The following is a 10,643-nucleotide window of genomic DNA, read 5'->3' on the forward strand; positions in this document are numbered from 1 at the left end:
AGCCTCAATCCAGAATCCAAATAACAGGTAATTAAAAATACTAGTAGTAAAAAAAGGGATCAAAAGGCACTTTATTATAAAGGCTTTACAAACTAATCCCAAGGAGCATAAACTTCTAAATGCAACATTATCACTGTATGAGGAAAATTGTTAAATTAAATGGGAAAAAGCTCAGGAGTATGTGCACATTCAATTCAACAAATAACCACCAGGCAAGAGGCCCTAACAGCGCCTTGCATGCTAAGATCCAACAGGAGCAACGCCTTTGGCTTTAGCTGCAGCAGTTGCAGCAGCAGCTGCGGCAGCTGCTGCAGCAGCCACAGATGCAGCTGGACTTGGACTTGGGGGCGCTGGGTTGGACTGAGATCCATTCTGAGGTGCAACCATCTCTTGATGCTGTTCTTGTTGCTGCTGCTGAGAGTTGACCTGGGCAAGCAGAGCCTTAATCTGACTTCCTGTGAGTGTCTCATGCTCAAGCAACGCATTAGCAAGTGCAAGATGTTCTTTGCTGTAGGTGGTGAGGATGGTTTTTGCATTGTTATAAGCCCTTTCCAGTAAGTACTTCACTTCTTTCTCTATAAGAAGTCTAGTCTCCGTGCTCATGCTCCTACCATTGTCATTATAAGAATGAGTAACAAGCCCCACTTCTTTACTCATGCCATACTTTGTAACCATGGCTCTAGCTAGTTTAGTTGCACTCTCAAGATCAGAGTATGGACCAGAAGTAACTTCATTTTCTCCAAAGATGAGCTCTTCTGCAACCCACCCACCCAAGGCAACGTCAAGCCTTGCAAGCATCTGCTTTCTGGAAAAGTTCGTTTGATCCACATCAGGCAACTGGGACACCATGCCAAGAGCCATCCCTCGGGGGACTATTGTTGCTTTGTGAACAGGAAGTGCCCCATCAGTATGGATGGCAACAAGGGCATGGCCAGCCTCATGGAAAGCTGTCAATTTTCGTGACTCTTCAGAAATGACAGCCGACTTGCGTTCACTTCCCAATATGATCTTGTCCTTTGCATACTCCAAATCAGCCATCGTCACTGCTTTAGAACCATCCATTGCAGCCTTCACAGCAGCAACGTTGACCAAATTTGCTAGATCAGCACCAGAGAATCCAGGAGAGCCTCTAGCAATGATCATTAAATCAACATCATCAGCCTTCAAGACCTGTAATGCACCAGATTGAATGGTTAGACATGCATGGCTGCACACAATGATTCTACCAGAAACACCAAAACTAATTATTACTATGAGGCAACATAAACCTAATATGGAAAGTCAGACAACAAAATGTTGATGTAATTGAAGCAACATGTAAAATAGCAAAGACATTAATTAGAAGCATGTTTGAAAAGCTAATATCCGGCCAAGTTTTATGATAAATGCTCCATTGGGGCCTGCCAAGAACAGTATGCACAGAGTACTGTCCAGAACCTGATGAATGAGGCACTGACAGCTGTCAACTCAAGCTCAAACTCCTAAAACACATGGACTTCTACACAGTCAACATAGTACCTTTGACATGTGGGATTCCAAAATCTGCCTCCGTCCTTCAACATCTGGATAAGGAATAATAATGCGGCGATCAAATCGTCCAGGCCTCACCAGTGCCTTATCCAAGGATTCAGGAAAATTAGTTGCAGCAATCACAATAATTCCTTCATTCTGTTTAAATCCATCCAATTCAACAAGTAACTGATTCAAAGTCATTCTCATGTACTGCTGGTCCTTTGGATTACGGCTACCACCTATGGCATCTATCTCATCAATAAATATAATACATGGTGATCGCTTCTTTGCAGCAGCAAAGAGATCTCTCACTCTTCGGGCTCCAACTCCAACAAACATCTCTTCAAACTCACTGCCACTGCAGGAGAAGAAAGGTACTCCAGCCTCTCCAGCAATAGCTCTTGCTAACATTGTTTTCCCATTGCCAGGTGGACCAACAAGCAAGACACCTTTTGGAAGCTTACCACCAAGACGAGTGAAACGCTACAAGAAGGGAAAAGGTATTTAGAGAGAGAGAGAGAGAGAGAGAGAGAGAGAGAGATTTATCAAATCCAAAAGTGCATTCACCTTAGGATCTCGAAGGTAGTGGACAATTTCTTCCAACTCTGACTTGGCCTCATCAACACCTTTGACATCATTAAATTTTGTGTTAGATTCCACAACTTGCACTTCATCGTGTAGACCGAGTCCTAAAACAAGGATATCAGTCAGAATTCAGAAAAAGGATTATCAGTTTAAACATGCACATAGGGAATTTTAGAGAAAAACTTGTGTCACTTAAACACACTACCTTTACTAATCCCTCTGTCCTCAATAAGTGCTCCAACACCAGAAATCAACAAGAAGCCAAGTGCAATACTACGAAAAGTACGCCATAGTTGATCTTTAAAACTCCCTCCTTCTGCAGCCACCATGTGGATAGGAGCACTAGCAGTTCCTAGGACACCACGTTTTGTAGATTTTCCCACATTTTGAAAAGCTGAAAGACCACCTTTACTCTCTTCCTCCCTTGCCGAATTAGAGATACCTGTAATTTTGCATAATCACTTAGTCAACAAAGATTCAGAAAGGAAAAAGTGGAAATTTTTCAGAAAGAAATGACATGATAATAGTTTTAACAGAGAATTTATGAGCACTATCAAATTAGAAACTAATTTTAAAGATTTCTCAGTGAAAAAAATAAACAAAACAAAAATATTGCAAAACTAACATTTTAAAAGAAACTAAAGATGCAAGATGGCAAAGACCACTCACCCTTTTGTAATGTCTTAAGTAACTCACTTTCATCCAGCCTGTCAACTTTGACTAATGCTTTAACATACTCAGAAAGTGCAGAACGATTAGAATGTAATGATGGCTGACTTTCAAATAGTCTTATCACTTCTTCAGGATCATTTCTATGGTAAAGTTCTCTTAAACGAACAACTTCACTAGCTTCATCTGCATCTCGGGCCCTGCGAGCTAAATTGCCTACATAGCTTGACTTAAGCCTCTGTTGGCCACTCAAAAGCCTATTACCTGCATTCCTACAAGATTTCAGCTTGGGCAACATAGTTTTTGAGTTGAGAATAAGGAAAGCTAACAATGAAAGGGAAAGCCAAGTATTTTATCAAAAAAAGAATAAAACTACAAAGATAATGATAGAAAATAAAACTTTAATTGAAACAAACACACATACCAGAAAGATGAGTTCTATTAAACAAGTTTCCAAATTGTCCCAACTCTGATTGCTTTATTGAAACCTGTTTTAAGATGAAGATGAGGCTTATTAGTTTAACTGAAGAATAAACATTCAAATCTATGTCAGACACGTAAATTACTCTTTAGTAAACAAGAATAACCCACACAAAATATAAACTAAGCCTTGACCAATCCAATTAGTGCAAAATTTTACTACTTTTAACAGTACCTCATGCAAAACTACATTTACAAATATGAATATTGATGAAATGAAAAATGCAATACCTTAAAAAAAATAACTGAAAGATTTTGTGCCAATAAAAGTCCCAATCAGCTTAAGCAAATGAGTATCTTTTTACATCCAATGGAAATTAAAATAGAAGATTTCAAATTTCAATTCCAATACTCTTTTAATTACCCACTAATACCTAGCTCGGATTCAAGTGTTAAATGCAACATTTTTAGGGGGCATTTGGTTCGCAGAAAGTTGGATTCCGAGGGAAAGTGTGTTATTCAGGAAAGTGTGATCTCCGAGGGAAAGTGTGATTTTCATGGCATTCCATTTTCAGATTCTAGTGTTTGGATGGGGGGAATCTGAGTTTATTAAATCATGTATTTTTACCATAATATCCTTGACAACATAACAAGCACAATATTTTGTTAAAAAAATAATCGACAAAAAATGCAGTATTCGAGAGGTCAATTATAAAAAAATGAAATAGTGATAAATTACTATGTTTGTCTTCAAAGGAATGCAGTAGTTGATTTTTTTAAAAAAATTTAAATTGTACAATTACTGTGTTTATATAAAAAAACACAATAATTGATTTTTTAAAAAAATATCAATGAACAATTACTACGTTGTTTTTTAAATAAACGCAATAACTGATGATGTTAAAAATATTACAATGATCAATTACTGAGTGTTGAATAAATAAATGCCGTAATTTGTTATTTTAAAAAATAACTTTGACTCAATTGCTGCATTTTTCTTTAAAAACACAGTAATTAATCATAAGGCCGGAAAGGAAACTTGTCATGACAAAAACAAAAACAAGCTCAAAATTCACTGAGAAAATCCTAGTGAACACTCATGCACACAGAGAACAATTATTGCATTTTGTTCATTACAAATGTCGTAATTGACTTTAAAAAAAATTTAATTTCATAGCCCAACGTCGTTTTTCAAAAGGGTAATATAAAAAGAAGTAATTGTTTATTCAGGTCAAACATGGAACTCAAGCAACTTTCTGTCCAAAATCATAAAATATCACATAAAAAGGTGGGTTTCTATTCGGAGACTTTTGGGTACTATTGAAAATCTAATATTTTTCCTACGAACGGATAAACCTGAACTAAACGTAGAAATCAGATATCCACAATCAAGATTCTAAGGAAAAAAATTTTGGATCTCTCGACCAAACGCCTTGTTAAGCTATTTGAATTTAGGGTTTGCTCAATCCCTAAATTTGAGAATTTTATATCATAAATATCTAATACATAAATAACAAACAGAGAAAGAAAATGATATTAAGAGCTAGGTAAAACGAAGCTCAAAAGAGAGAGGGAAAATAACCTGAGTGATTAGGCGTCTCCAAGCCATCGCCTTTCACAGAGACCAAAAAGGTCTAATCTTTCTATCCTTTTTTTTTTCTCTCTCCAGTGGGTGTTGGGTCTGTTTGGTTAGCGGGAAAATGAGGGCAAAGAGGACAATTTGAGGAAGACAGTGTTGAAGAGGAATAATCTGGACAGCGCGGTGAAACGTGAGATCAGTACGAATAGGGAAAAGCCTTTAAAGCGTTTGTCTTGATGGTGGCTGCGTGCCATAAAGTTGTAGTAACTGTAGGGGAATATCTTCTATGCGAATTATCAGATTTGCCCTTCTCTTTATTTTTTTCTATTGACTTTTTTTTTTAATTTTTATTAATATGCATGTTATGTGAATTAATATTTAGTTGATAATTAAATTTTTATATTCTTTATTTTATAAATAAATGGTCAATTAGTATTCACCAATATTTTCCACCGATTAGTGACACGCATTGCGTGCCTTACTATTTTTTTAAAAATATATATTTAATAAATTATTAATGTAATTTTTTAATTTTATAAACAAAATTAACATGATAATTTATTTTTTATTTTTTAATTCTTTTAAATATATCATAAATATATGAGTAACCTTATTAATTTTTTTGTAAAATTAAAAAATACATTGATAATGTATTTAATAAAATTTTTTTATCTATTTTAGATAATATTTTAAATTCATTAATTTCAGCAAAATATAAAATGTAATTATTTTGGTGTCAAGGATTACTTTTGCCACTTGAAATACTTACTATTTTAGGTTTTTATTTTTTTCCACTGAGGTTTATTAAAATTAAAAGAAATTTTCAAAAGGAGAAATACGGTATTGCAACATTTTAAGATTGAACAATTTTGGGGAAGTTTTGGGTCGACCATCAATGTTTAAAAGGGTAGATGATCCAACTATGTGTTGGGCTCAAGCCGAAAGTTATAGTTTGGGTTTTTGTTGAAGCCTGGTTCGAACCCAACGGCTTCCGCATTTGAATCCTTTTGTAAAAGAAAATATATATTTCAGTCCAAGCAAAGGCTGCGAAGAGAAATTTTATTTTTTTCCATTTTTCAACATCTAAAATCCTTAATGCTCAAATAAACCCAAACTTTCACCATTGACTTTGGTTTAAAGAATGTGTTAATTATTCATAAAAAAAAAAAAAAGCAATGTGTTAATTAGCATATTCTTTGCAACCCCAATTTCATATCGAAATTTTGTGAAATTTTTTTGTAGTGTATATGTAAAAACTTAAATATGTATTTATGGAATATTTTTTTAAAAATAAAATCATAAAATATTTTAATTAAAACCAATAATATTTTGTAAATTAAATAGGAGTGATCATTCTTTTGTTAATTAAAAATTAATCACTCAACAACTAAAAACCATTATTATCTCATAAAAGAACATTATTCTAATTCAAGTACATTAGTATTTTTCATATTTATTTTAGTTCATATATAAACCTAATAATTTAAAACTCAATACGTTGGACGATATAAACATGATACAAAAAATATATATATGACATATTTCAAAATTTTAATAATTACATATGAATTTAACAAAATTAAAAAATATTTTTTTTATTTTATATCAATACGAATTATAATATATAATTTTTGTATAAACATAACATAAATATATAAATTTTAATATTTTATATATACAAATGATCATATGTACTCGTATGTCACTCCATTCACGTGTTGAAAAATAAATATATGAAATGTTATATCTAATAATAGTTGTGGTAGATATCCAATCAAACCGTAGGTGAATATGTCAATTCTTCCAAGGATTTTAAAAGTTTTTTGGCCGTTAAAGTATGTCACGCCTAATTGTTCCATCAATAAAGTCAATTTTTACGGTTTTGATTGTCTTGTCACTTGTCCATCAGCTTGCCCAATATGCTCACCTCGTCTACTTGGATTTTTTCGTCTACGTAGATAGTTCGATCATCTATTTTCACTAACGTTTTATTAATGGATTATCTCACAATAATCCAACTTCCCTGTGATTATTAAATCCTACTTCCTCTTATCCCATGTGAATCTTCCTCATGTTTCATATAAACCTTCCATCAACTGTCAATTTTTCACATTCCATCACCGTTTGTGTCTAATATAAAAGATAAAAAGAGATCAGGTACATGATCCTGAACCCTTATTCCTTAAGCTTAATCCATAATCCTTTACAACTCATCTTCTTTCTCCATAATCATCTTTCTCCATAATATTTTACTAACTTGAACATCAGATCATGCTTCAAAAACTAAACTCTGACATCCCTTAACCATGTAAGTTCCATTATCTTCCTGTTTACCATCCAATTCATTCCTACCCATAACACCTTGAACGAGGTGTCAAAGGGCATATACTTTACTTTTTTGTTTTACACACAAATAGCATCCGAGACGAGGCAAAGTCACAACATCTAGGCACTGTTCGCCAATTTTTCTTTGTATTTGCACCAATTTTTTTGGTTGGGGAATAGGGGTTTAGGGCTTGTAGTAGTACTTAAAGCTTGACAAACAATCAAGCTTTCTTCAGAATATAACCAAACAGTTGATTTTTTTAAAAGAAAAAGTATTGAAGTGAATGCCCAATGGGTACATAAATTTCATCCATATATAGGCATATATTGAGGGAAGCCATCGACATAACTGTGAAATATAGAATCTAATACTTCCATTATACTGGTTGCTGAGTTTTTTTAATGGTTATATATAGATAAACATATGTGAAAGTTGTTCCACATATAAAATAATTAAACTGCATTAATCAATATTATGAAGATTGAAAGAAAGGGCATAAAACTATGAGGGTAAAACTTATGAGAACTATATATTTAACATCATGCAACTTAAAAATTATTCCCACGGAGATGGTAGGGAGCTGCAGTGCTAGATTTCCCATTTTCTGATCTTTCGATGGAGAAGATAGGGTTATAACTTGAAAATTCAAGGAACTAGAACCTAAACTTGCCGTGGTGTTTGACTGTGCTGATTCTGCTGCCCTTATTCTGAAGAAGAGTTTAAATGATTCAGCCCAGCTAAGTTGGGGAAATCGCTATGAGGTAAAGCTTTAAGACCCAAGAAATCTCTTGTCAACCCATCATTCCCTCCTATTTTACTACTACCACTACTACTTCCTCTGCCTTCATGATCACTTCTGCTTAATTGGGATTCTATTGTTTTTGAGAGATGATTAGTAGTTTCTTGAAAATTAATGCTGTTTCCTTTTGTGTTCCATATCCCAGTGAACGACTGTTCAAAAGGTGAAGATCCGTCAAACCCACTTGTAGAAGATAAAGAACTCATCATATCATGGAGTAGAGAATCAGGAGGGGCTGCACCGGCTTCAGCACCTGCAGTACTATTTGTTGCAATTACCTGTTCCATGAAACCAGAGGTGACAGCAGCTTTATTCCCAAAAGATGCCAACCCATAGGGAAAGCCACTTCCAAGTTCTTCACGTGCGGACAAACCCAGACTAGAACCAGACAGGGGAAAAGATGTAGAACCAATGAAACCAGTGGTTCCAGACATGTGAGCCTGGTGGTGATGAGGTCTTTGCATGCCTACAGGTGATTGTAAGGGTTTGCTCATAGTCACATCCATTTGAGCTGCTTTTTGCCGGATTGCAGCTGCAGACATGTGCAGAGAAGCTGTGCGGGCCTGAAATGGAGGAAGTGTATTACAACCAGAATTTTGGCTAGGGTTTTCGTTCTGTGCCACTGGGTTGTCTAAATGTAATGGTGATGATGAAAGGTTTATTGAGGGGGGACCAGGCCCAGCTCCTACTCCTGGTGGGCAAGCTAACCATGGTGGAATGCTGTCTGCTGCTGGTACTCTGGCAGTAAAAAGATGATCTTGTTCTCTTTTCATTGATCGGGCTTGGAGGGCATGGTTATGGGGAAGGGTTTGCAGTTTGGTCATATGTGAAACTGAGGAGAGAAGTACTGGGTTTGCAGCTGTAGTTGCCCTTGCACTCTCCTCAGCTAAAGCATCGCAAAACGCTCTGTGCGTGATGAAACTGTCCCTTCTGCAGCCACAAAAACAAGCAGAAGAAAACAAAAAGAGCACCTTATCAAGGTCCCTGACAAACAGTGTAGTAATATCCTTTCTCATGTCAACTTTTTGTATGTCATTCTTTTTCTTCCCCGACGACAAAAGACATCGCGGATCTAACCATTAAAAGTTTAGTTACCTAAGCAGAACTAAGTGATCGGCCATTAGAAAATTGTTTGTTAGGGTCCATTTGCATAGGTGAAGAGATTAATTTTAATGAAAGTAAAAATAATAATAAAAATAAAATTAATTATTATAATGATAAAATTAATTATTGTAACGATAAAATTAAAATTAAATATAAAATATGTATTTAAATATAAAAACAGTGGTAACGTTGAAGTAAAATGTTGTTGAAAGAGAAAATGATTATTAAATATATTAATTTAAAAATATAATAATAAATTATTTTTATATACATTTTAATAAATTTAACATTTAAAATTTTAAAAATTTTATTGAAATATTAAATGATTTATTATATAATTATAATAATGTTATATGAAGAATTTTAAATAAAAATCAACTCTAATATATAGTCAATACGATATTTCTAGCTTTACTTCAGGATCATGACACCCGGTCATGAACCCCAAGCTGACGCTATGTGCATGCAGAAAAGTGAAGAGAGATCAACAAGAGATCCAATGAAGATTGAGGAACTCAGATTAACTTTATCATATGTTTCTGAACTTGTTAATTAGCATGTGTTGAAGTCACTTAATTAAATATGTTGTTTCTTTTTGTTACCTGGAGAAAAGGGTTCCGCAGTCACATCTATACTCTGTTGTGCCACAAATTTTGGAGTGAGCTTTCCAGTCTGATTGAACAGCGTAACGCTTTGAGCACTTTTCACACTTCCACTTCTTCTCACCATGCTTTCTGCAAAAGTGCTTCTTGATTGCAGTGAGGTCTCCAAGAGCCCTAGACGGGTCATGGTGCACACATGTAGTCTCTGGACACACATATACCTTCTTTCTTACCTCCTTGTTTGTTCTTTGCTTTAGTTTCCATGGCAAGTTATGTCCTCTTCTATGAAGCTCAAGATTCTGATCTCTCTGAAACCCTTTGTTACAGATCTCACATATAAATCTATTTGTAGTCAAGAGTGTCATGGGAGATAAAGCTATGACTTCTGAACCTGGGTCTGATAATTCATATGTAAAATCCACCCAAAAGGCGAAAAATTGAAACCCATATGTTAAGAATATGAGAAACAAAGTAACAAGGCATGATGACGACCAAGTAGTAATAAATATAATTAACCTGCGTTGCCTGGAAGATTTCTCTTCTTCTTCGGTGGCGGTGCTGCTTGATTTGTTGAAGGAAAAGAGTGCTGTGGGTACAGTGTCCCTGTCTCAATTCTGGTACCTGAAGAAGCACTTACTTCACCAGATGTTGAAGTTAAATTGGAAATACTCTCATCCTCCACCAAATCTTTCATCATCTTTCCCCTCATATAATATATATATATATATATATATATTCAATTACTTTTGTGATGATGACACAAACTATACAAAATTTACTTGATGACAAGCCTATCTACGCGCGCGCACACACACATATATAATATCAACTTGTTAATATGTATCTATGACAGAATGTCCTGAGATCCACTTATATATGAACCCTAATTTAGAAAGGCTAATAAAAGTGGAAAGTAATAAATAATGTAAGAAAAGTAGCTGATATCAGTTTCTTCAACCCCCTTCGTATAAATCCCATTTCATTTTGCTTTGAATTTCTCAATATCTTCCTGGTAATTTTTCTAGTATTTTTTTATTTGTTTTAAAT

The 10,643-nt window shown here is 34.6% G+C and overlaps 2 protein-coding genes across 2 annotated transcripts; both read right to left on the minus strand.

The window, feature by feature from the left end:
• Window positions 1–44: 44 nt before the first annotated feature.
• On the minus strand, window positions 45–4,957 carry LOC111302983 (ATP-dependent zinc metalloprotease FTSH 4, mitochondrial-like). Its single transcript, XM_022898930.2, has 7 exons — window positions 4,769–4,957; window positions 3,191–3,254; window positions 2,767–3,030; window positions 2,303–2,539; window positions 2,080–2,201; window positions 1,519–1,995; window positions 45–1,170 (listed from the first exon to the last, which is right to left on the minus strand). Exons 1-7 carry the CDS (start codon window positions 4,793–4,795, stop codon window positions 241–243), a joined length of 2,121 nt encoding a protein of 706 aa, XP_022754665.2. The 5' UTR covers window positions 4,796–4,957; the 3' UTR covers window positions 45–240.
• A 2,696-nt stretch (window positions 4,958–7,653) lies between these two features.
• LOC111304117 (protein indeterminate-domain 7-like) lies at window positions 7,654–10,417 on the minus strand. Its single transcript, XM_022900632.2, has 3 exons — window positions 10,113–10,417; window positions 9,597–9,993; window positions 7,654–8,820 (listed from the first exon to the last, which is right to left on the minus strand). Exons 1-3 carry the CDS (start codon window positions 10,303–10,305, stop codon window positions 7,794–7,796), a joined length of 1,617 nt encoding a protein of 538 aa, XP_022756367.2. The 5' UTR covers window positions 10,306–10,417; the 3' UTR covers window positions 7,654–7,793.
• Between the last annotated feature and the right edge of the window lie 226 nt (window positions 10,418–10,643).

This window comes from Durio zibethinus, chromosome 13 (genome assembly GCF_047325235.1).
Source record: "Durio zibethinus cultivar Kanyao isolate XHJ-2024 chromosome 13, ASM4732523v1, whole genome shotgun sequence".
NCBI lineage: Eukaryota > Viridiplantae > Streptophyta > Magnoliopsida > Malvales > Malvaceae > Durio > Durio zibethinus.

Bases quoted from the DNA above. Each gene is read 5' to 3' on its own strand.
- LOC111302983 (XM_022898930.2), bottom strand. From the start codon at position 4,795: ATGGCTTGGAGACGCCTAATCACTCAG. The intron at 3,255-4,768 runs GTTATTTTCCCT...ATCTTAAAACAG, and splicing joins GGAGACGCCTAATCACTCAG to GTTTCAATAAAGCAATCAGA. The intron at 3,031-3,190 runs GTATGTGTGTTT...GTAGGAATGCAG, and splicing joins TAATAGAACTCATCTTTCTG to GTAATAGGCTTTTGAGTGGC.
- LOC111304117 (XM_022900632.2), bottom strand. From the start codon at position 10,305: ATGAGGGGAAAGATGATGAAAGATTTGGTGGAGGATGAGAGTATTTCC. The intron at 9,994-10,112 runs GTTAATTATATT...ATGAATTATCAG, and splicing joins AAATCTTCCAGGCAACGCAG to ACCCAGGTTCAGAAGTCATA. The intron at 8,821-9,596 runs GTAACAAAAAGA...TTGTGGCTGCAG, and splicing joins TGCGGAACCCTTTTCTCCAG to AAGGGACAGTTTCATCACGC.